The sequence below is a fragment of the Acinonyx jubatus genome, chromosome B3 (assembly GCF_027475565.1).
Source record: "Acinonyx jubatus isolate Ajub_Pintada_27869175 chromosome B3, VMU_Ajub_asm_v1.0, whole genome shotgun sequence".
Taxonomy (NCBI): domain Eukaryota; kingdom Metazoa; phylum Chordata; class Mammalia; order Carnivora; family Felidae; genus Acinonyx; species Acinonyx jubatus.
Window position 1 is genome coordinate 33,661,159 of NC_069386.1, and position 26,706 is coordinate 33,687,864.

The 26,706-nt window shown below is 44.8% G+C and overlaps 1 protein-coding gene across 4 annotated transcripts in view; it reads right to left on the minus strand.

The window, feature by feature from the left end:
• THSD4 (thrombospondin type 1 domain containing 4) overlaps positions 1-26,706 on the minus strand; it is a 564,068-nt gene that overhangs the window by 286,047 nt on the left and 251,315 nt on the right. For all 4 annotated transcript variants that reach the window (XM_027067671.2, XM_053223795.1, XM_027067672.2 and 1 more), the window contains one exon: positions 21,739-21,875. In XM_027067671.2, coding sequence (XP_026923472.2) covers positions 21,739-21,875 — 137 coding nt within the window. The remainder of the gene's footprint in view (positions 1-21,738; positions 21,876-26,706) is intronic.

Here is a 26,706-nt window from a genome sequence, read left to right on the forward strand (position 1 = left end):
GTAGGAGGAGCCTGGAGAGAGAGGATTTTTCCCAAAGAGACTGGATGAGTCCAGAAGAGACTTCTAAACCAGAAACGACTAACTTTGACAAGATTAAATGCCACCCCCTCCCCCGGCCCCTGGCGTCTCTGCCCTTAAGTAAAAGGGAGGTCTTGTGAACAAGTTGAGCTCAGTTATGAACAAACGCATGTCTCCACAGACTCCCATCTGTGGCTGTCTCATTTGTACCTATTACACTGTGTTGGGTGTTACGGGATTTACGATTTCCGTCTTGCAGATGAGAAAGCAGAAGCCCAGAGAACGGAAGCAACAACTATGGGCACACAACCTGGAAGAGACGGAGGCTGGGTGTGAACTTGGGTCTTCGGAGCACAAGTTCAATGTGCACTGGGTTTGTTGCCTGTTCTACTCTCTTCCAACCCTGTGAGAGGGCCCAGCTCTCCTGAGGGAAATTCAGGGCAAGAAAAGGTCCTCAGCTGCCTGCATCACTTTCGCCCTGGCGCGCAATCACTGGATGAGTGTATGCTTTTTCCCCCAGGCCTGAGTTTCCTACAGGCAGCAATGCCCCCCCTTCACCCCCCCACCCCACGCCGTTAGTGGAACATGAGAGGCCATGTGGACACACAACTCCCAAAGTCGTTAACTGCAGTGACATGACCTGACCCCGTTTCAGAGAGAAGCGACAGACCTGCCGCCCCATCAAGTTCGCAAACACACACTGCTGGGCCGATAGATCTAACACCAAAATGCTCCTCTCTTTGGCTCTTCTTTCGATTCCATCCAAATTTGTACCTCACACCTCCCTTAGGGCCATCATGTCCACCTCTTTGCCTTGTCACGTGGCTTTAGTACGGGGAGCAGTTTTTGTCCTACTTTTGAACCAAAATGGGGTTTTCCTAAGTGTCTAGAAATTCTAGTATGCCTCTGCGGTGAAAGCTACCCAGAGAACGAGGCACTGACTTTGGCCAACGAATCTTACAGATGCCGGCTGATGATAAAATGACCTACTTTTCATTTTCTAGTAGTTGGGCGTCACAATTTTCGATGCAAGTCAATTCCCCCCTCGTTAGATCTACTTATTTCTAAAATGCCATTTTAACTTGGACCTAGTAATAGGTTTCACTATCAACGTTTACTGCTTTTGCTCTCCACACTTTTCCCAACTCGGGTTCAACTGATCACGAAATGTCTGTATCAATTGGGAACAACTGGTAAACCTCACAGCCCTTTGTGACTTTCATGAGTTTGGATTAATGGCAATAGTAATAGCTATTTTGGTTTTTTGAGCCTTGATGGTGTAGGCAGGTCCTGTGTTATGTGGCTGAGAGAGAATTATCTTACTCAGTCCTCACACTGACTCTGGGAAGTAGGACCATTTCTCTGAGGCACAGAGATATTCATTGATCTACCCAAGGCCACAGAGTAGTGATAGAACTTAGACTAGAACCCAGGTCCCTCTAACTCCAAAGCCTTTGTTCTTCACCTCTCTACTGAACTGCCATATACCACATAGAAACAGTGTCCAATATACTTCCAGATAATTTGGTCAATAGAACAAGAGTCTGATGCCAGTGATGTTGAAGATAACAGCATATGTGCTTATGTCCTCAAGAGTAGTTTAAAAGCAATCGCCCTATTTACTAATTCAACCCCACACATAAGTCTTCTCCATGCGAAGTGACGACATGGCTTGGCAACCGAGTCTTTTCTGTGATGGCCATCTCGGAATCTGTGACCAACGGGAAGAGGCTCCCTGGGGTCCTCTGGGGTTTGTTCTGAGGCTGCCCGCTGGTCAGACACACCCAGATAAGACTGGCCAGTCTGCCTCTGGGTTCGTCTGCTGTGGTAGGCCCAGCAGGGAACCGGGACTGGAAGAATGAACAGAAGGCAAGCAGCTTTGTACGTAATCATCAAATGTGTTTACAGCCAGACCCTGGTTTTCACCACCTCTCCTTTAACCAATCCATTCCCCCAGCCACGCCTGAAAGCCACCTATATTTAACTTTTCACCACCTTGATTCAAGAATTTGTCAGTTTCTACCAGGCGGTTAGTATTACCAGTCAACCATTTTCTGATCAATGTATGAGCGCCATCTAGGTGTGGATGGAGGTAACTTCAGGCCACAGCGGGAACATGTCAACTGCGCTGTTCTTTCCCACATCTTTCTAGAAGCCCTTGCAGAGAAAGTAGGAAGGACCGCATTAAGATGCTCATTACATGACTCTAAACTGGGCATTATATCTAGCAAGTCATGCAAATGTGGTTTCTGCTTTCGCGGACTTTGTTATGTACAACTGGAAGAAGAAGAAGTTAATAAAGCTAATTTCTGTTACCTCAAGATCGTAGGCACTGAAATCACTAAATGCCCAGTATGTTTAGAGAGTTAAAACTGAGATAAGGATAGGTTATTCCATAAGCAATGTCTGCCACCAGATTTTTTAAATTTGGGCAAACAACATCTCCTGGGGCCTCGGTTCTCTCAACACTGCCCTCTAAATATTCTCCATGAGGATGCTGGACAGTGTGATATACGTCATTCTTACAAGGCCCAGCTCTAGGATCTAACAATGCTTCCACTTGACAGCTTTTAATGGCTGCTATTTTGTTTCAAGCTGGCAGATGGAACAACCAATAAAGAATAAATTGTCTAGAGATGCTCTGGAGGTAACTGGGCAGGCACTGCCTAAGTGCATGCACATTCTCCCACTTCCCCATGTTCCTAACTAACAGAACCCTGACAACGTTTGTGTTGGCAATGTCCCCGTAAGACCAGACCCAGGTCTCACTAATGAGATGTAACCAGAAGTCAATTCAGTGGAGCTGTTGAGAGAGCTATTGCTAGAGGAAAAGTCATAGGCGTGGCTGACAAGTATGCATGGCCATTCTTCCTGCTTGGAACACGGGCTCAGAGGAACAGAGTAGTCAACCTGTGCCCATGAGAACATGTAGCCACATGCTAAGGAGAACAAAAGAAGACACCAGAAGGAGCGTGGGTCCTTGGCAAGCTGCAAGAGCATCTTTATTAGCTGAAGGCCTCTTCCTCTGGAGTTGGTGTTCCACAGGAAGAAGACACCTTCATCCGGTGAGACCACTACTGTTGGGTTTCTCTTAGACGCAGAAAGCCATGCCTGGTACAACAGCTCAGGTTTTTGTCATCATTTTGTTGCTCAACAAAAACGGCCCACAACTATGTGCCAGTAGCTGTGCCAGATACTAAATGGTTTAGCCTTCAGGCACTTGTGCTCTGGTGGGATAAGTTCTACTGCAGTCTAACTCACCAGAAGGCATCAGAGGCAAGGGAGGTGGTCAGAGAAGTCTCCCCCGCAGTGACTCCTTAGTTGACTATTCAAGAATCAGCCTGGCAAATTACTAGGAACTAACCTGGTTTAAAAAAAAAGTAGGAAGGGGGCTATGGCAGACACTTGTTCGCCAACCTGATGGGCTTCCCCATCCTTCTCCCTTCCTCCATGCTGGAAATGCCTTGGTTCTCATTCCAGAAAGTGTCCTTCTCTTCTTCCCTCGTGTGACTTCACTAAATCCCTCTGCCGAAGATTGACTTAGGAGGGCGTGAGACATGGTCCTGACTAATAAGGCAGGGGAAAAATTCCACTATAAGGGCATCTAGAAAGTTTTGTTTCCTCTTAAAAAGAAGACGCAGAAGAACAAGCAGTCTCTTCTTTCTTCCGCTGAACCTCACGTTTGCCTGAGATCTGCTGCTGGCAGATACCCTCAAAGGGAGGGAAGCGAGCCCACACAGAGTTCAGCAGAATGGGAAGATGAAGGGAACCCTGCCCTCAATGGCAACACTGAATTGCTGCGTTAGTCAACCCCAGAACCACCAGGGGCTCGGGGTTATGTTCTGTGAGTTGGTAAGTCTTCTTAGGGTTTTAGTCTTTTGGATTGGATTTTCTGTCAGCCTCAGCCAAAAGCAGCCTACTACAAAGGCGTCCTAGGCAGAAGCAGCAGCATATACCTAGGGAATAAGAGCTACAACAGAAGATGATCTCTTCTAAGAACAGGAGGCATGAAAGGTCTACATCTACGGTGAGAGAGTCGTGTGATGAGACGACACTGCAAAATTAAGCAGAGACCTAAGGGGTCTTCCTCCCCGAGAGGGGAACTAGTGGGAGGTTTCCAGCAGGGGAGTGACACTTTCAGATTCATATTTTAGAAGAGGACACTGGCAATCTGGTATAAGGAGGGGCAATGCCAAAGACAGGAAGACCTTATTAATGTGGTTTCTCTACTTACCACACCAGCAACGATAAAGACTCGACAAAAGCAAGTGATGGTAAGAAGGAGGATGAAGAGCAAAATACAGAAACCTACCAAGGGGGTGGTTTCTTCGGGACCTCCCCGCCACCGGCTGTGGTGCAGGGAAGGAAAGAGGAATTGAAGATGGCATCCATATTTCTGACCTGGGTAACCAGTTGGGTGCTGTTCATGGAGATACATGATAAAGTATCTGTGATGGTAAAGCTATTTTCTTTTGGAGGAGCTGGGGGGAATGATAAGAAAAGATTCTATTTTAATGATCCTGAAGTTTGAGGCCCCTGTTGGACATCTAGGTGGAGCTACTCCACATGCAGTTGCTAAAGGGGGTAAAATATGGGCTGGTTTCCATGAACGCGCTTGGCCAAATTTCCCCGTGCTTGATGTTTTGATACACAAGGAAAACACATTATCATAAGGAGCTTGTGCATTGTCATGGGTAACATTTGAATCCTATAGTTTTTGAAAAGAACTTTCTGAGGCTTTAGCCATAAGGCTAAATCATTGCTTCTTCTCAGTTAGCAAAATGATTCTGACCAGTCCTTGAACCTCAGACTCGGATATCTAGCTGTCTACTTGATATCACCATTGCAAAATGACTGGAGGATCATCTGAGAAAACAGTGAACCTCCTGCTGATCAAGTCAACGCAGCTCAGAACACGGACCCTGGAGGTGCTGCTGTGACTTACCTGTACTGTGTAGCTGTGTATTCAGGGGATATCCAGGTAAGACGTGGTAAAGAATGAATAGATCATAGGAGGCCAGTAGCTCCAGATGAACAGTGTTGAACAATCTCCCAGCTCGCTAAATAATAGATTGATTTGTTCATTTGAACAAATATCTTTTGAGTAAGTACTATGTGCCTACTCACTGTGCTAGTCAATGGAGAGTCAAAGATGAGTAAGACAAGGCTGGTCACTAGTTCAAGGTATTTCTGGGCATATGGGGAGACGCACAAGTAAATCAAAAAGGGCAATAAAAGAATTACAGGTGTCTCGATAGAAGCCTCTTGGAGGTACAACAGGGAGAGGCATCTCCTCTCCCTGGGATCAAAAGTGAAGAGGAAATGACACCTAACTCTGAGTCTTGCCTGGTGAACAGCTATTGCCATTTGTATAGGGAAGAAAACATGTTCCAGGCAGAAGAAGGAGGGCAAAGCCCAGAGGCATAAAACAGAGGCCCGGCCTATTCAGAGAGTTGTACCTCGTTTGGTATGGTTGGAGTTTATGCTTTAAGAGAAGTAGGCAGGGAAGATCTGAAATGAAGCAATGGCTTCAAGAAGGCAAGGAAGAAATGTTAACAGGAGACTTCAAGGATGCAGAAGACAGAACTTGACCACCACTGGATGTGGGGAGGCAAGAACGAGGAAGGCATCCAGCCGGTCTGGCTTGGGAGATGAGTAGAATGGAGGTGCCACTTGCCAAAATCAGAAACACACAAGAGGATAAGTGAGTCGGGGGAAATAATAATGAGTTTAGCTCTGATCGTGTTGAGCATTTCCAGATAGAGATGCATAGTTGTGAGTAGTACGAGTCTGGAACTTAGGAGAGAGGTCTGGCTACAGAAGACGCATCGACTCTCTTGGCAAATTTCTGTCTTCCGATGAAGAATTACACCGATTAACAACCAGAGGAGTCTAGGACCCCTCAGGTTGGTTTGGCGCGTCAGGCTGTCCACTGACTTCCCTGGAATGTTTCATTTGCAGTATCTTACACAGAAAGGGATACAGAAGTGGTCTTGTCCCAACCTGCACCCAACTGAAGCATCCAGCAGCAGCTTATCAGCTTGTCCACACTTTGCCTGTATGTCTCTCTCTGTGCCTACATGCCCACGATGCCCTGGTCACCACACATTCACTAGGCATCCACGCTGCTTTTAATAGGGTAGGGAAGGCATGACCACGCAAAATGGGCCATCCCAGCGTCAGAAAGTTCTGTTTCTTAAGAGCTTTTTTTTTAAATGTTGACAAAAGACCTATTAGAAAACAGAAAATGCCACCTCAGCCTTGGATAATCATAGGAGAAACAGGTTTTCAACTGAGAAGAAGCATCTGTTCTTTAAGCAATCCGTGTGACAGAAGGGGAGTCTACTTCATGGGGCAGTCTTTACTTCGAGGATTTGCCTCAGGCACTTTCTTCTTTAAAAGGGTATGGGGCGCCTGGGTGGCTCAGTCGGTTGAGCGTCCGACTTCAGCTCAGGTCATGATCTTGTGGTTCATGAGTTCGAGCCCCGCGTCAGGCTCTGTGCCGACAGCTCGGAGCCTGGAGCCTGCTTCCGATTCTGTGTCTCCCTCTCTCTCTGCCCCTCCCCTGTTCATGCTCTGTCTCTCTCTGTCTCAAAAATAAATAAACGTTAAAAAAAATTTTTTAAAGGTCAACAAAAATAAAAAGAAAAGAGAGCATTTTGCAGAGCATTTGTTATACAGTTCTCATTTTGAAATTACACCTGTCCATTGTGCTTTAATTCAGTACAGAGCTTAACAGTTTAACCAGTGCTTGCTGCAGAAGGGAATGGGATAGGACAGATTTGAACACATAGGCACCTTCCCTGCTTTTCGAAAGCACAGGGTAAGGAATTTTTTACAAGTGAGCCGGGATGCTGCAGTTCTCCAAGTGTCCAGCAGGGGGACCTGCACGTGACAACATCTAGTTTTTTTGTTTTTGTTTTTTCCTTCAGAACTAAACATGCACTTTCAAAAGGCTGTTTCAATGCTTCCTTTTTGCAAAATTTAACATCCTGCCCCCCACCCCAAATTCCAAAATACATCGCGGCTTCCGAGCAACTACAGAAGTTTTACTCTGAATTCCAGATGGAACGCCAGTTGATCAGAGCCACATCAGGTAGAGGCATGCGGGCAGAGAAGAGAGCTTCACCCTCTGGACACAAAGAGTAGTTATGAGCAGCCCAAGCAACCCAGGGAGGCCAGGCAAGGAAGGCGGAAACATATGGCAGATGTCAGAGCCAGTCCGCTCTCCTCCAAAAGAACCGCTTTGAAAGCAAAAAGGAAAGCAGGCGAAATCTTGCACCTTTTTTACCTCCAAGCTTATATTTTGAAGAATGACAAACCTAAAGGAATAGTTGCACGAACAGTTCAAGAAACATCTGCACACCCATCCCCAAGATTCGGTGCACATTTTGCCATACTTGTTTTACTCTTGCTCTTCTCGTCTTCTTCCCCCTGGTATTTATCAATTTTATCCACATTTCTCAAGCACTTAAGCTCAGTCAGTCTGTTCTGGGGGCTCACTGTTTACCAGTGTTTACTCACATATGTAGGCAAATAATGACACTACATCTAATGAGAAGAGAAAGGGGTTCAGGACAAGGCACTATGAGGATTGGGGCCACAATATAAGCCGTGATGGTGATGAGGGAGCATAAGGCAAGCTGAGGGCAGAGCACAAGCAACCTTTCCCCCCAACAGGAGGGAGATGTGTGACATTCCTCAGGCACTCCTGGCTGCCCAAGAACAAAGGAAAGGACAGAGAACAAATGGTTAGGGGTCCCTGGGTGGCTCAGTTGTCTAAGTGTCTGACTTCAGTTCAGGTCATGATCTCGTGTTTTGTGGGTTTGAGCCCCGCATCCAGCTCTGTGCTGACAGCTCAGAGCCTGGAGCCTGCTTCAGATTCCGTGTGCCCTTTCTCTCTCTCCCCACCCCCTCCCCGACTCGTGCTCTGTCTCTCTCTCTCTCTCTCAAAAATAAATAAATGTTACAAGATTAGAAAAAAAGAAAACAAATGGTTAAACTGATAGAGTCTCCATCAGTTTACAAATATCTTAGTGATATTAAAAGAAAAGGGCAATCTTATCAGTAGCCTAAAGTCCAGGAACTCCCTACTATCTTAAGGTTAATGCTTTGCTAGAAAAATAACCGTGACCTGACGATAGCTAGGTCTCCAGTAACCTGTGAGTCTTAGCATATGGAAATTCCTGTAAGAAACTTCTTGACTTTACCTCCCCCCAACTCCACAGTATACAACCAGTCATTCTTCACAACCCCCAGTGCAGCTCTTTCTGCCCACGGGTCCTCTCCCTGTGCTTTAATAAAATCACCTTCTTGCACCAAAGATGTCTTCAGGAATTCTTTCTTGGCCGTCGGCTCTGAACCCCACCATCACTCCAAAACCTCATCAACGGTGCCCCCCAGGGTCAGGGAATGCTTCCCAGAGGTGACATATGTGGGGCATAGAGGTAGAAAAGGATCTCTAGGGAACAGGGTAGAAAGGCAAGGAGGAATCAAAGAGTCCTGTGACCAAGGGCTGAGCCATTTCTCTTCTTCTGCTTCTGTGTCCTGCCTTTAGATAGCACCAAGAGTTCACAGTTATTGTGAGCTTGCTAATAATAAGCTATGCCAGGGCTTGTGCTGGGGATCTTACAAGCATCTTCTCATTAAATCCTTGCAGCCCTGCCAGGTATCCAATGGGGCTTGGAAAAGCCAAGAAATTTAGCCCAGGAGACCCAGCTGGTGAGTGGCTGAGTGGGTAATTGTTTCTGTATATCTTCCTAAAGCTCTGCTGGCGCCTGGCATTTCCTTCCATCCTTCTCTCCCACACCCCGTATCCCAGGTCAGCTGGGCAGCAGCTCTCTCAAACCCAGTGACTTTTCGGTCCTCATGGTTCCCTTCATCTGAGCCTCATTCAATCCACATTTTCTGTTCATGTCAGGACATGGCTCCCGTTGCTTGCTATGCCCAAGATCCAGCTCCAATTTCCTAGACAATTTCTGTACCTGGTCCCCGTCTGTCTTTGCCACCCCCAGACGTGAAGATCTGTGCAGATAAGTCCCCAGACACATCACCACACCATCACCATTGCCTTCGGTCTTTACGCATGAAACAATATTTAATTCTCCTAGAATTTTATGAGGTCATCTCAGCATCTCTAATTTATATTTAAGAGAACTGACTCTCAGAGAAATTACATGACTTGATCAAGGCAATTTGCTTAGTGAATTCACACCCATGCCTGGTTTTGCAAGAGCCAAAGAGATTGAACTAAACCAAGTGATTCAGAGCTAAGACTGAAAATAAACAGTTTACTTTGTGTGTCCATACACAATGGCCCTGGTATTACATAGGCTTCTTGGTGTTGTCATCAAGAAGAAATCACCCTTCTAATTTACATTTGTCCCAGTTGTTGCCCCCCATTTCTCCACTTCCACTTATTTTAATTTTGGCTTGTTTAGCCTATTGTCAGCTCTGAATTAAACCGTAATTTACGCTAGTTGATTTTTGGAGCGGCTTTTAAGAAGGACACGTAATTTCAACACTGAACACTAGGTGTCACTGTCAACCAGTTCTGCAAAACCATCCTTTTTAAGGTATTGGAAAAAGTCCTCACCTAGAAGTATTCGAGTCTTATTTACTTGATATTGTGCTACATAATCTATAAAAACTGGAGCACGGCAGTAAGACACGGATTTCCATGTACAAAATATTGCATGATCTCTAGCCTCACTCTGTGGGACTCCAATACATAGATTTTTTAAACGCCCGTTTTTCCCCAAGTGAAAAATAATATCGAGAACACATCAAGCACCACAGGAACACTAGGCGTTGTGAAGTATGTAGGTGGGGCTTTTAGAAACTGATTTAAAACCCAAAGGATACAAAGATCTTTCACCCAGGAAAAGCTAATCAGCCTTCTCACGGGGGGAACATACTTTACAGCTTTGTCAAGTATAGTTTTGAGAAAACAAGGCGAGTATTTGAACCCCAAATGTCTGACTGAGTCCAAGATCTTTTTACACACATCATTATATTCAGTCCCTTGGCAACCTTGGCCATTACTGATCTTCCTTCCTTAGTCCATTTGGGCCAGTTTAGAGGGAGGGCAAAAAAGAATCTTTCCTGCCGGCACCTTCTCTAGGTTTGGTTAGGAAACCAGATCCGGAATATCCTTGAATGCTACAATTATTAGCATGTTGCTGATAACTGTGAAAATAAGACACAGGAAAAATAACTAGGATAAACTAAATTTCAAACTATCAGGAGATGGGTTGATAAGCTTTAAGAAATTGATAGGATCTGTAAAAATTAAAACTTGTAGAAGATATTGCCAATTTACTGCCTGACAGAAGACAGTACCTCAAGAGCTGGGTTGCTCTTAGAAGCAGTAATTTTTTTTTCCTGTCAAATCCAGTTAATTATAAAAGTAAACAGCTGCTAAAGCTTTTATTCTGTGTGTTTCAATAAATCTTCTAATTCTCTTTTTCTTTCCCCCAACCATCCATGAGATCTTGACCTGGGCTGCCATGATTTTGTCATTGGGAATACTTTTTATGATTGTCACTTTGGCTATTCCAGTCCTAAAAGTCATGGAACATTCACTTTTCCATTAAGTAAAAATGTGCTGTGAATTTGAAGCCTTGCTAAGGCCTCTAAACACAGATGGTTTTTTTCCAAGTGATAGAGAAAGGTTTTCATTCAAAGTCTGTGGGGTGCCTGGATGGTTCAGTCTGTTGAGCATCTGACTTTTGATTTCTGTTCAGGTCATGATTTCACAGTTCATAGGTTCAAACCCCACATTGGGCTCCGTGCTGACAGTAGGGAACCTGCCTGGATTTCTCTCTCCCTCCCCCACTCTCTCTGCCCCTTTCCCACTCACACTCTCTCCAAATAAATAAATAAAAATAAAAATAAAATTACATAAAAAAAATAAAATAAAAAATAAATGGTTGTGAGTGCACTGGTTCCAAGCAAAGAGCAAGCTTACCGTCCATAAATGTAGGGCAACAAAATCTGCCCCTGCAAAATGTGTCTCTTTGACATGTGAATTATTTTAGGCTGACTATTTTTAAGAAACAAAAGATTCAGGGGGTGCCTGGGTGGCACAGTCGGTTAAGCGTCCAACCCTTGATTTTGGCTCAGGTCATCACCTCACGGTTCGTGAGTTCAAGCTCCACATCAGGCTCTGCATTGACCGTGCGGAGCTTGTTTGGGATTCTCTCTCTCCCTCTTTCTCTGCCCTTCCCTGCTTGTGCATGTTCTCTCTTCTCTCCCTCTCTCTCAAAATAAATAAGTAAATAAGCTTTTATTTTTTTAAAAAAAGGGAAGACTCGAAGGTTTTTGGGTTTGTTTGTTTGTTTGTTTTGCTTCCCACTAACTGCCTAAAAGGACTTAGATGGAGGACCTGTTCCATCACCACAAATCACTATAGTTTAATATACACTGGGTACAGTACTGGGAGGACCCTAGCAAGGCTTGTTTGAGCAAAGCCCTCTCTGTTCTATTGTTTCTGGATGGCCCAGCAAATACTTACTCTTGCCATTCTTCCTGTCAATTGCCTTCCTTCTCTTTGAAGCCTTAGACCCTTACCCACTTCTCCCTGGTCCAGAATGACATATATATCTCATTTTGGCTGTCTCTGGAATCTCTCGTGTTTATGTGGATTTCCCATATGTACATAATTAAATTTGATTTTCTCCTGTTAATGTTATCTGTGACAATTTAATTCTTGTAGCAGGCAGAAGAACCTTGAAGGATAGAAGAAAAATTTTCCTCCCCAACATAAGTTTAAATGCTGCTATATTTTCTCTCTGAAAATGTATGTTCTGGTATTCATGTATGAATAGACATATAGACTAATGGAATAGAATATAAAGCCCCAAATATATGCTTACATGCATACATATACACAGTAATAAAGAGGGAGCCTCAAAATAATGAGGGAAAGATTTATTCAATTATGGTAAAGCATAAATGGGTAGCCATCTGAAAAAAAAGTATAATTAAATCCATACCTCACACAATACGCAAGGGCAAATTCTAAGTGGATTAATATAAAATATAAAATAAAATATAAATATATAAAATAAAATTTATTTAAATTTAAATTTAAATTAAATTTAAAATTTAAATTTAAATATTTAAATTAAAATTTAAATTTTATTTAAGTAAAAATTTAAAAATAAAATGTTTATATAAATATAAAAATATAAAAGCATAGAGCCATAAATTAGTGAAGGAAGACACAGAAGAATGTTTTAAAGCTTCAGAGTGTAATACGTCTTTCCATGACAGAAAATCTAGAATCATAAAAGAGAGAATTGCTAAATTCACCATTTAAAAAATTTAAAACGTCTCCATGGCAAAAAAATGACCAAAACCTCACGATCAAAGGCATAAGTCAAAAGGCTACTTGAAAAAAAAAAAAAAAAAACCCTTGCAATCTCTATCATAAAAAAAAAACAAAAAACAAAAAACTCTTTCATGTATGAAAAGCTCCTACAAATTAAGGAAAAGATCAACAACCCAATAAAAAAAAAACAGATCACACAGAACGAATATAAATTGTTCCTGGGTCAGGAGGGCAGTACTATCAGGGGCAGAGAATAAAGCAGGGCAGGTGAGGTGCCTAAGGCTCAAAATTGAAGGAGGCCCTGAGAATTTAATTTCATTAAATGCCTCCTTAAATTCTGTACCCAAGGCACCTCACCCATCCTACTGCAGGCCCCTAAGTAGTTCCTCAACCCATGAAAAGATGCTCAACCTCACTCAAAATAAGATAAATGCAAATGGAAACTACCCAAAATACCATTTCTCATTTATCAGATTGGCGAAAATCCAATGTAGGACAATGCACCACCCACAGATATCGCTGGTGGGAATGTTAGTTGTTCCAACTGCTCTGGAGAGCAATTTGCCACCCACTGAGCATTAAAATCACAAAGACACACGGACTCTCGACTCACTTCTAAGAGTCTGTCCTGCAGATACTTGCAAACATGTAAAACGACCCCCACACCAGTGTATTTGTTTCAGATTTCCTGGTAATGGTTAAGACTGGATCTATCCTAAGTGTGCATCCTGGTTAAATAAACCATGGTTAATTCATCCAATGCATTGCTATGCATTCCATACTAAATGGAAGGAGGAGGTCCTTCAGATAGAGGAATGGAAAGCTTGCCAAGTTATGTTAAGTAAGAAAAGCAAGGTCCAGGACCATGTGTGTGGTAAGCTACTATATGCATCGAAAAGAAGGAGAAAATAATATATCGTGGGCTTGCAGATGCATAAATATATCTGCCTTAAAAAAGAAACTACCGGGGAGCCTGGGTGGCTCAGTCGGTTAAGCATCTGACTTCGGCTTGGGTCATGATCTCATGGTTCGTGAAGTCAAGCCCCACCTTGGGCTCTGTGCTGACAGCTTGGAGCCTGGAGCCTGGAGCCTGCTTCCGATTCTGTGTCTCCCTCTCTCTCTGCCCCTCCCTTGCTTGCGCGCTCTCTCTGTCTCTCTCAAAAATAAATAAACATTAAAGAAAAAATTTTTTAATAACAACAAAAAAAAACTATCGAACAATGGTTATTTTCTGTTGGGGCATGGGGAGCTGGGTAGATATGGGACAGGGGATCATACCGTTTGATGCCTGAGTCATATAAATGTATTATCTATTAAAAGTATGAAATACAAAATGTAAGTATTTTCATCTGACACTTTTGTCCTCCAATACCTATTTCTACCTAGATGCATGACACAATTGTGGATATCTCTCTAAGGCTTTTCTAACACACTGGCAGAGCTCCTCACTACTCAGTGTGACCTGACTTTTAGCAGAAATGTAAACGAGATGCCCAAACTTGAGGTTGGGATGGTGGGCTTCCCCTACATATCTTCACTCAGACTTCTAGTCTCCATTAGAGTCATCCTCAGGCTAAGCAGTCTACATGAAAGAAGAAGTCTGATCCCACATCAGCATCACCAGTTAAGAATATGAGCTGACTCAGTGAGGACGTGCGGAGGGACCAAAGGGAAAGTAGGCGGCTGTTCCCCTTGGGCTTGTGAGTCTGAACAGAGACTGCCTGGTGTTTCCGTACGCAGCACAGCTTTCTGCATACTTTATAGGTTATCCAGGGCCTTGTAGAAAAGTACCTGTGGAATTGAGCTTTTTGGAATGGGTGCGGCATAGCTCAGGAGTGTCTATACGTAACAGATCATATGCACGTGGTGCTTCTAGTCTGTGACTGGTTTAGGGGTGGCGATGGGTTGCATGGGGGCAGAGAGAGATATTTGGCCCAGGGGACTCTGCTGAAGCTTCCTCTGAAGTCTCAGTTACAAATGCCAGTCACCATTCCAGCCTATTTAGATAGGACGCTTCTTTAAGATCCCTTAGGGGGAATGCTGCCATTCCTTCAGAAAGCTAGGGGGAAGTGCCCTAAATTCCTCTCTCTGGTACAGACAGACCACCAGGAAGGGCAGGTTGATGCTCTGGATATCCTGACCCAATTTTACCTGGGCAGCCCCTCTTTTACTTGCTTTCATCTTGGAGATCCTGGCTGACCCCAAAACCTGCTCTTAGTATCATCCGGTTTCCAGGAGAGTCTTTCCAGCGGCACGGAATCACTTAATGGAAGCCTTTCTATTGCTAAAGCCAGAATGTGTTCGGGAAGACATGTGGGCTCTTTGGAAGACCGAAGTTTGGCACCATAAAGGGGACGCCAGATTAACCTAAGGGCAGAGAGCAGGAAGAAGGCACAAAGGGTTCATCTCCATATCTATCAGCTCCGGAGTACTACGTGGGTCCTGGGTCCTGAGCTGCAGACTTGGTGTACAACTTCTCCCATCCCTGGGGACCTACTAGCACCACCTCCATTTGTTACCTCGACCCTTGCCCTCCCCTACAGTCCATCTAAGGTGGGCCTCCTCACCAGTTCTCCATCACAGTTCCCCCATTAATTTCATAATGCTCGTCAAAATTTGTAATTCTTTTGCCTGTTAACCAACCTTTCCTATTACTTTTTCCATTAGGTTTTAAACTCAATGTGGGGAGGAACCGTGTTAATCTTTTCTACTGTTTTATCCCCCAGGCCCAGCCCAGTGTACATCAGGGAGCAGTTAAGATTATTTTCGGGGCACCTGGGTGGCTCAGTCGGTTGAGCGTCTGACTTCGGCTCAGGTCGTGATCTCGCGGTCCGTGAGTTCGAGCCCCGCGTCGGGCTCTGTGCTGACAGCTCGGAGCCCGGAGCCTGTTTCAGATTCTGTGTCTCCCTCTCTCTGACCCTCCCCCATTCATGCTCTGTCTCTCTCTGTCTCAAAAAGAAATAAATGTTAAAAAAAATTTTTTTTAAAGATTATTTGTTGAGTTAATTAATAATCATACCATAGTGCTTGGGCTGTTAATGCTTAATTAATAAGCATGCATCAACTAAGAAATGTAACCAGAGTTTTTATGCTAGTGGTGGTCCCAATGACTGAAAGTGAGAAAAATCATTGATAATGGGAAGGAAGTACACTTCGTCAGTTTTACTTGAGGTGTCAGTTTCAGATGTCAAGAGGTCCTGAGAACAGGGCCTGGGAGCTAACATTTCAATGCTTCTTTAATCCTATTCTTGATTATTTGTAGGAAAAGAGGTTTACACAGCCAGTTTCTAACTTGTTCTTTCATTCATTCTTTCATATGATTTAAGAATATTTACTGAATAATCTTAGCATGTTAATTAAGCACTGAAGATACAAATACACAAGACACTTGTTCCCTCTACTGTAGGATTCAGACATGTGTCAAAATAACTGTAACATAATATGATACGCACTTTAATAGTCACAAATAGAACACCGTTTGCTGGGGGTGGGAATGCAGGTGGGAGCCCACAAAGTGTCCCATAAGCTCGGAATTCAAGCAAAGTAAAAGGTCTCCGCCTTATTTCAAGGCTGATCATGCAGACGTCTGGCAAAGGGGAGAACATTTTATCCAACACAATTATTCTCTTGGTTCTATTCAGGTAGCAAAAGAACTATAAGCAAAGTCCACAAAAGAAAAAAAAAAAAAAGAAGCAACTTAGGGCAAAGGGGCAGAGAAGTGAGCAGGGGGTACCTACCCATTCGGCTCAGGAAAGCACAATATTGTGAATGATGGCCTGAACACACACGAGCGTGCACAAACCCCATTCTGTCATCCTTCCCGGTCAGGGCAGCACGCGGGTCCAGAGCTTATCTCTGAACATTTGGAAACAGTTAACCTTGCTTTAATTTACTGAATAAATCTGACACCATCTGCGGATGTGTCCAGATTGAAGGCGAGCAGTGTCCCGGCTGGGAGAGGAGGTGTGAAGGCCCCCGCTGAGTGCGGGCGGACGGTGGGCCTCAACCAGCGCCCTGCACGGGAGGTGATGACCCACCGGGGACGAGAGGTGGAAGTCTGAGGGCAGAAAGGGGTTCTTTTCCCTCCACAGAAGGCACCTTCGGAATGTGTATACTCTCACACTTGCTTCGTTCCTTCCTGCCTTTGCTCTGAAGGGATTCAAGAAATTCAGAATGAGCAAAATAAAACAGGACGAGGGATGGAGAGCTTGGCAGAGGCCAAGAATTTTCCCCGACCTTTGAGGCCTTGGGTTCTGGGGATCTGGCCAAGGGGGCTTCGTGTCCTTGTTTTAGCTGCACTCGATTGCCCATCCCAGCCAAAAAAGAGAAAACTCTGTGCTGGTTACAAGACTAATTTCATTTGTTGCAATCCAACAGACTGAGTCACCAAGACCTCAATTCATTTACACATTTATTTTAAGCACCTTTTCAATGGTAGGCATTTTGCTAAAGCAAAATGGCTAGAATGGCTCCCAGCTTGCTGGGTGGTAGGTGGGGGCAATGGGAACAAACAGTTACAAGCAGTGGGGACAGAAGAATAGAAACAGGGCTCAAGGGGGTCAGCCAGTACTCTGCCCAGACTCTGCTTCTGGGCAGAATCCACCAAGTGGACCAAGAGTGGACACGAGGCCGAGGGGACAGCATGTACGTTCTCTTGGACACGAAGCCCTGTCGGCCTGCTCGGTCTGGGGGGTAACATGTCCCAGCCCAGCCAGCACTGGAGGCCCGGGGAGGCCAGGCAGGAGACAGATGATGCAGGACCTAGACTTGATTCCTATAGGCGAGGGGGAGCCACGCATGGAATTTAAGCAAAAGACAGACATGTCCTGATACACATTTCGAAAAAGGAGCCTGTTTTGGAAAGAGGCAGTGAGGAAAATAAACTCAGAAGAGGAGACATAGCTAAATAAAGCACATGGGTTTCTTCCCATCACATACAAACGACTCTTCCTATTCTGATGAACAGTTCAGCCTAAAAAACGAATTATTGGTAGTCAAACTGCCAGGTAGCCCTTATTGCCTCACTCAGCTCAGCGTTGTAACAGTCCTCTGTAAAATAGGGACTGATAATTCCCACTGACTGAGTTATTGTGAAGACGGGTGGATTAATGATATCATTTTTTTGGAAACAGATTCTTTAAAAAACTTTTTTTAAATGTTTATTCATTTTTGAGGGGGGGAGAGGGAGAGAGAAAGGGCTACCGGAAGAGGGGCAGAGAGAGGGAGACACAGAATCGGGAGCAGGCTCCAGGCTCTGAGCTGTCAGCCCAGAGCCCGACACGGGGCTTGAACTCACGCACCAGGAGATCGTGACCTGAGCGCAAGTCGGACACTTAACTGAGCCACCCCGGCGCCCCAGATATCATCTTGAATGTAAAGCACACAGCGCAGCGTCTGGAACACAATACACACTCAGAAAAGGCTCCCAGCTAGCCATATCCTCTCCCACATCTTCCTCCTCCAAGGTTTTGCATCGGCCTATGTATTGCAAGGCATCCTCAAGGCCTGTTCCTTCCCCACCAAAGACTTTTTGTTGGGGGGAGGAGAGTGGGTCTTGGGGTGGTTCTCACTTTCAGGACCACTCAAGTCCAGAAGTCAGAGGTTTCTGTAAGGCTGCTCTCTAGGGAGCTCAGAGTGTTTTTCTCTTCTAGTTCTTTCAAATGCCTGCTGTACCACTGAAGAGAAACTTCCATCTAGCTTTATTAAGTTGTGAGCAAAAAGAATGCATGTATCAGCAAACTATTAAAATTCACAATTATTTAGACAGTTCAAAGCTGTGACCAAGCCAAAAAAAAAAAAAAAAAATCACAGTACTGTTAACGTGATGCTTAACAGAAATGATTAGGGGGCGCCTGGGTGGCGCAGTCGGTTAAGCGTCCGACTTCAGCCAGGTCACGATCTCGCGGTCCGGGAGTTCGAGCCCCGCGTCGGGCTCTGGGCTGATGGCTCAGAGCCTGGAGCCTGTTTCCGATTCTGTGTCTCCCTCTCTCTCTGCCCCTCCCCCGTTCATGCTCTGTCTCTCTCTGTCCCAAAAATAAATAAACCTTGAAAAAAAAATTTTTTAATAAAAAAAAGAAATGATTACTGTGCTCTGTTAATTACACGTAAATGCTATTTCGTTCCCATAAATGACAGTAATGACTGGGCAGGACCAGAAGTGCCTTAGAGACTTCTTTGAAGATTGGCCGGATATTCCTATTTGACGTCTACAGGGAAGGGGTCAAGTTGAGCAAGGTATAGGGTCTCTGTGGGCTTCAGATACATTCTCTTGCTTGAGGAAAAGACCGTTCTTTCCCCTCAAAGCCTATCCATATGCAGTCCTTAACCTGAAGACAACTTTTGGGATCCTTCAGTCCCTGTCAAGAAAAGAAAGCATCACCCAGCACCGAGGGACTGGTAAGGGACCCCCATTTTCTGCAGCCCTCCTGCCCCTCACCTGCCAGTTCTGGGATGTCTGCATTCTTCCTGTCGCTCTTCCAACTCTTGGATCTAAAACACAGAGGAGGTCCAGCAACAGTGTAAACACAGGCTGGCCAGGGAGCGCTCTGCCGGCATAGGAACACAGCATTCCAGCTTGCACGGGGTGGGGGGGGGGGGGGGGGGGCTGGGGCCTTTCTCTGGCTTGGTGTCCAGGGAGATGACACCATTCCCTCTCGGCTACTCTTCTGTGGGTTTAGCTCGTACTCTTATTGAATGCTCATTGCCTTTCATTAACTTCCGTAGCAGGCCTGGCTTTGCATTTCAACTTTCTGTGGCCAGCAGAGGCCTTCTGGAGCTATTTCAGATGCGGACGCTCCTGTCCGTGAGGGACAGCTCTCTCAGCCACAAGTCAGTGAGGCAGAGATACCAATGTGGATTCTGGGCTTCCAATCAAATATTCAGAAAAGGACACTGTACCCTTTGAAAGCTGCAAAGTAAACAGACCTTCAGCTTAGGAAGCAAACGTACTTCTGATTATTTAAATTTAAGTTCTAAAGAGGACGGGACAGTCCGTGATTCCACCAACTTCAGTGAGGGAAGTTTCAGGCAAGTGCACAGAGAACAAATATGTAGCGATATCAAAGCGGTCCTTGTAACATCAAATTCCTATTAATCTGCCCACATGCTAAGGAATGTCTGTCTTGATGTTTTAGCAAATATCGTCTACAAACTGTGCTGCCCTGCAGCCCGGATGGTGTTCGACAATCAGCGAGGATCCACACCCGCATCCTTATGAGTGTTTGTTTTTCCTTCGTATCATCAGGCCAGAGACCCTTAAGGCAGCACTGAGAAAACACGACGCCCCTGTCCCTCTGGTGGAAAGCTTCCTTCCAAGTCACGACGCCACTCTGTATTTATGTTTCTGATTCTCTGTCAACCGTATTCTCATCAAAGTATCCTTTAAAACGGTTGCCACTTGTGGCCCAGAAGCCTTAGCATCCTGTTGGAAGAACAGACATTCAGGCCCCTCCCCAGCCCTGCCGAATCAGAATCTGCTATCCCCCAGCAGCTCACTCTAGAGTGTGGGAACACACGCCAGCGTTCCCCTGACAGAATGTGAGTCTCATAAATCCATAATCTACCAACGAAAAAATAAACAAAGCAAATGCTTTTGCATAGGAAACTCAAATCCAGTAGGACCTCTGTGGACATAAACAATCTATTAATACTAATCAGTGTCAGCTGCTTACTAAATGCCAGACCTGTTACAAGGGCCCTGCATGTATGGGTTCACAACTGTGCACCGAGACACAGGAGGTAGGTACCGCCCTCCTCACGTTGCACAGGCACAGAGAGCTTATATGACCTGTGCCAGATCAACACAGTAAATCACACAGTGGAAGAGGCAGGATTTGAATCCAGGCAGTCTGACTTCCCGAGGGCATGTGTTTAACCATTACCCTACACCACCCCCCGGCAGTGTGCACCTGTATTCAGGAAATGAACAGCAGATTCGGGGCCTGAAAGAAAAAGCTATGTTGCTGTAAGGGCCACCATTTCAGGCTCAGTCACGTTTAGAAGCAGAGACCAGCTGAGCTGGAGATCAAAACCTCTAACAGAATCCTCTTGGGTATTATCTGAAGTCAGTGAGGTGCGGAGAGGATGTGTGGTTCTCCCAAAGGGGTGGAAAATGGAGGCCGGACAGGTCTCAGCCCCGACGGTTCTTCCCGCCACGCTCACTTACCCCTTCTGTGCCACGTCCTTCTTCTTTTGGGGTTTTGCTCTTCCAAAGCCCCTTCACACCCACGAGATACAAAAGTGACAGCTGTTCCCTTCTGAACTTTCATTCAACATCTGAGCGTCTCTGCACTGCTTTAATAAGTCATTTTGCAACCTATTTAAAGCCTCCTCGTTAAAAAACAAGTCTTGGGGCACCTGGGTGGCTCAGTTGGTTAAACGTCCGACTTCGGCTCAGGTCACGATCTCGCGGTTCACGAGTTCAAGCCCTGCATCAGGCTCTCTGCTGACAGCTCAGCCCCGCCCCCCCCCGACCCCCACCCCCTCTCTCAAAAACAAGTCTGGAAAGGGAAGGCTGTGCTTATCGACCATCCTTTAGTAACTTTGATACTGAGCAATTACATACAGAGTGAAACAGGAACTTTCAGAGGTGATAACCAAAGAGCTCTTCCTTTGATGAAAGTCAAGCCTGCCAGCTACTGAGTGTTCATTAAGATGGAGTTTTAGTGTGGGCCCCAAAGAGTCATGTACCTGCTAGAGGATTAGATCCGCCGATACATTGATAGAAGCAAGAAGGGTGGCAGTTCCAGGACCAAATTAAAGCGGCTATGGAATCTGGACCACCTCATCTAAGGTGCCTATTTCTGACCAAATGGTGCTTTCCGTCACTGGTTAGCACCCCACAAGGATTCTCTCAAGCCCCGCGTATTTGCAGAACGCAGGGCAAGGAGTTCCTGGAACACACTTCACGGGTCGGAAGGGGCTGAAAATTCCCATTTGAGGTACTCCTCTGCTACAAAAGGCAGGGAACACCTTTCATTTGGAAGCCTGCCCATCTGGTGGGAGGCAAGAGATAGAATACACACCATGCCCTTAAAATGCCACCCTCATGATGCCCACCGTTTCTTGACTGATCTGGCAGTGCCTTTCATCACCTCCACTTCAAAGGCGAGGAAGGATCACCGAGTCCCTCTGGGTGCACAGGGTGTACATATAAATCACTCAATACTTGAAATACCAGACCGAGCCGTGGCGACTCCCAAGGATCAAAAACACAGAGAGGACCAACCTGCCCTATCTTAGCCTGCTTCTCCCAGAGCTCGTGGTTCCGTGCCCCTGCGGGTTGTGGGGCAGCAGCAGGTCACAGCTTGGCCACCCATAATGGAGTTGGCAGTCTCAGATCAAACGCCCTGAGAACGTGCTACAGACACCCAGCCCGGGGCACTTACCTTGCACTGCCCAGACACGCAGATGGCCGTGCCATTCTGGTCACAGGGGGTACCGTCAATGACCTTCTCGGCTTGCCGGACATAGAAGCGGTAGCCCATCGCCTGGCAGTTCAACTCACACTTCCGATTGCCCTTTACTACCAAAAAAAAAAAAAAAAAAAAGAAAGAAAGAAAAAAAAAAGCATCTTTTTTTCTTCTGGTATTCTGCACTGAGATAAAATTCACACGACATAATAGCATAAAAATAAACATTTTAGCCAAAGTGTACAATTCAGTGGTGTTGAGTCTATTCCCAATGTTGTACAACCATCACCACTAATTCCAGAGCATTTCTGTCACCCCCAGAAAACAGCCCTGGACCTGTTTGCTGTCATTCCCTCCAGACCTTGGCAACCACCCATCTACTTGCTATCTATGGGTTTGCCTATTCCAGACGTCTCATAATCACACGCTTTAAAAAGACTGCATCAGGGGCACCTGGGTAGCTCAGTTGGTTGAGCATCTGACTCTTGGTTTCGGCTCAGGTCATGATCTCACAGTTTCATGAGTTCAAGCCCCACATCAGGCTATACGCTGGCAGCACAGAGCCTGCCTGGGATTCTCTCTCTCCCCCTCCCTCTCTCTCTGCCCCTCCCCCACGCACGCTATCTCTGTCTCTCTCAAAATAAATAAATAAACTTACAAAAATAAAAAATAAATAAATAAAAACTTCATCCAAGTTACTAGATCTCCCCACAGTTGCTGGTCGAGGGAAGGGATTGTGTCTTGATCTATGGGCATATAGTAGACATTCGATGCGGAGCAGATATCATAAAGGGATTCTTCAAGAATCCCACGATGCAAATAATAGACTCCACTTTTAGAAGTCCTCCCAAGTTTTAACATAGTCACGATTATATCTTACTTATCAGCAATCACAGTGAGCACACAATTTTTATGTTCTGCTTTAAAAAAATTGTTACTGAATATCTACGCAATTATATCATCTTTATGTTCTTTTAAACGGCTAGAGTTTCCTGTAATAATTCCTCCATTATGAGATATTTAAGTGGTTTCCGTATCACCTTGGGTTGAAATCCAAAGTCCTCAGCAAGAGATAAACCATTTGTCAAGAACTGAATCTTGCCTACCTTTATAGTCTCATTTCCTACTGTTTCTCCTTACATCCTTGCTGCGTACCCAACTAAGCACTTCCTCTCTCCAGCTATTGCTTAACTGTTCTTCTGCCTTTGCCTTACTTGGCTAGTACCGGTTTCTACTTTGCTTTCGTTCCCAGGTCACTTCCTCTAGGAAGCCCTCCGTGGATCCCGACCTTGCCTGTACATCCAGCCATCTGATCTGGCCCCCTCTACAATAAGGTTAACCAAACTTCACTGAATCAGAGTCTTGAGGGACCACAGGGACATGCCTGGCGTATTCACTTTTGTACCGCCAGCATCCAGTACAGAGGCGGGCACATCGCAGATGCTCTACCAATCCCTGAGGAATAAGAGGAGGGATGAATAAGTAAATACTGGCCTTTTTAAAATTGTATATTTTGCCTTTCTCTCGTCTCCCCCAAAGAGATATATTCCCTTACAGAGTCTTTCTCTATATTTCTGTTATTTCACACCGAGCCTGGCACACAGTCAGTGCTCAATACATGCTAATTAATTACTGCTGCTACTAATATCTTCAGAACAATTTAGTTGCCTCCAAAATAAGAATGAGAAAAATTTTCAGGCAAGATGTATTTCCATATCCAAAACAGACAAGCCAAGTACATACTGGCTTTTTTTTTTTTTTTTTTTAACTGTTTTTGGAGACAAGACTAACGCTTTGCTCAGTCACAGACAGCATGTTCCAGGGTCATGCCTTTGTCTGAAAATCTGATTACTGGATTGGACAGCACTGACTCTTTCCTACACAACACAATACATCATATTTTCCCCAGTGTAGCTGCCTGACTGTCATAGCAATGAACTTCACTCCAAAGCCACTGAAAACCACTAACAGGAAATAACATGGAGCCTCTGGGACCACATGGTTTAGGGAACACTGAATCTTCTATGTATGTTAAGCTCTATCTTAGAAGTCAAGAGGCAGGGTTTCGTACCCTGGCTGCCCATAGAAGAGGTGATCTTGGAAAAATCCGAGAATGCCAAAGATGGAAGTGCCTTCGGGAATTATCTAAAACCAAGTCATCATTTCATAGATTAAAAACATACCACCACAAAGGCCTAAGAAAGGAGGTGACAGGTTAGAGGTAAAGTGGTGCCCAAAGCTTGCTTCCTCAGGTCATCTATCTACCTGGACCCTGCTTCTTCCTTCCCAGCTCTTCATTTTCTGAAGTGACAGCAGGAACTATCCAGTGCATTGCATTTCAAGTAATAACAGCGTCTGAGAGGCAGCCTCAGGAGGGGCCAGAGTTTTGAGTTCTCACTTCTCCCGGCTCTCTCCCAACTACCTCTAGCCTTTGGGATACTAGCTTTTGCAGCCACAATTTTATTTCTCCCTATTCGTAACCATACTACAGAACAACATTCTGAGAACATTCTACATACTACAGGAGAACATTGTGGCTGAATGTGGGGCAATTACGGCAGAATCTCCAAAAAGCTACATGAAAGTAACCTGGAGGACTGGCCTGAAGTCTGCACCTCTCCTGCCACTAGGTCTGACCCTCTACCTATGTGGCTCAGTGTCCCTGCTGCCTCAGACTTGCAAGAAGGAAAGAGGGGGCTCCTGGCAGATAATAGACCCCTGCGGACAACTGACCGCCTATCAGAACTATCAGACCGCCTGTTGCCTTGGCAATGCTCAACCTAGTGTGTCTCATAAAAGTACACAAGGACTCACTTCTTTAGGCCCTGTGTATACTCCCCAGCCACCTTAAAATTCCACATAAAAATAGGGGCGCCTGGCTGGCTCAGTCAGTTAAGTGTCTGACTTTGGTTCAGGTCACGATCGCGCCGTTTGAGGGTTTGAGCCCCACATCTGGCTCTGTGCTGACAGCTCAGAGCCTGGAGCCTGCTTCGGTTTCTGTCTCCCTCTCTCTCTGCCCCTCCCCTGCTCATGCTCTGTCTCTCTTTCTCTTTCTCTCAAAAATAAATAAACATTAAAAAAAAATTCTTTTTAAACTACATTAAAACTATATTTGCAGGGCCTCAGATTAAGTTTTCTCATGGATAATCACTTCATTCCTTTTCTTCTTCTGTGAATATAATTATACTTCTCTATAGAAGAGAAGCCAAGAGCCAAGAGCGTCTTCTCTAAGCAGATCTTGGCTTGGTTTTACCAGCAGAGAGAGAGGAGGAAAACAGAAGAGTGGCCACCAGCGGAGGGGCAGTGGGCTGAGAGCAAAGCGGGCATCTCCTTCTCCCCCTGATTCTCTTATTGCTCTCCTTCTCTGTCCTCCCCACCCCCAAAGGGAACACCTTTATATTCCACACACTGAGAGGGTGATTCTGTGTCCCAGGACCAGAAGCACAGCCTCACCTGGGAACTTGTTGAAAATGTAGATTCTGAGGCCACGCCTCCTAGTCCTGCATCAGAGACTCAGGCAAGCTATATTTTAAATAAACCCTCAGAGTGATTCTGGTGCACACATTTCACAGCCACTGCTCTAAGAAAAATCAAACAGTGAGAGAAGAGCTAGAAGCAGCTGACCATTCTTATTTTGAATCAGAGATGTTCAAATTCCACACCCAAGTTTCAAAGATAATATAAGCACTATCTGTAATTAAACTTAGAATTGCCAGGTATCTGGATCCATGATAGCTAAAAAAATCTCTCTTCTTATTAAACTCTGGAGATCACACGAGAGAATTCAGGTTACTTAGAATAAAATAGCTAACAACTAAAGGATTTACTCTCAAATACGGTTCAATATTTAAATCACTCCCTGAACTGTGTCCCCTTGGAAAGCCCCCTGATATAAGAGTAAAGACATTTTTCAAGTGATAAAGGGCAAAGGAAATAGAAAAGGAATTAATAGTTACAAAATTTTGGAAGGTGGGAAGCACAGGACTCATGGAAATGACGTAGCAGACCCAAGAAAACTGATCCTAAGCAGGAACTGAAGCATCGAAGCTGCCTAGTATTGTTGCGTCTCCAAGAGGTAACTTTGGAAATAGGGCAGAAAGAAGGCCTAAAAACGGGGGCAACATCTGTAAGGGTGATTAAGAAGTAGTTAGCGATTCCATTTTCCAGAATGGTTAGCTAAAAGCCTCTGAAAATTAACTCCTTCATAAAAGCAATGAGAACACTGTCAAAAGACAGCTGGAGCAGGCTATGCTACTATGAGACAAAACAGACTTTAAGACAAAAACTGTTACTAGAGACAAATAGTAGCATTTTATAATGACAAAAGAGTCAATGCATTAGGAAGACAACAACAGAGCTCCAAAGCACATGAAGCAAAAACGGACAGCACTGAAAGGAGAACAATGTTGATACCACACTTTCAATAATGAATAGAATGACTAGACAGAAGATCAGCAAGGAAACAGAAGACTTGAGCAGCACTCTGAAGCAACTAGACCTAATAGCTATCTATAGAACATTCTACCCAACAACAGCAAAACACTCATTCTTCTCAAGTGTACCTGAAATAGTCTCCAGGAGGGAACAGATGTTAAATAATAAAACAAGCCTTAATAAATTTAAAAGGATTGAAGTCATACCAAATATGTTCACTTGCCACAATGGAATGAAATTAGGAATCAAAACCAGAGAGGAGTTTGGGGATTTCAAAAATATGTGGAAACTAAACAACATATTTCTAAATAACTGATCAAGAAAAAAAACACACACAAGGGAAATAAGAAAATACTTTGAGGTAAATAAAAATCAAAATACAACACACCAAAACTTATGGGATGCAGATATAGCAGTGCTTGGAGGAAAATTTATAGCTGCAAACACCCATGTTAAAAAAAAAATCTCAAATCAACAACCTAATCTCCCACATTAAGTACTAGAGAAAGA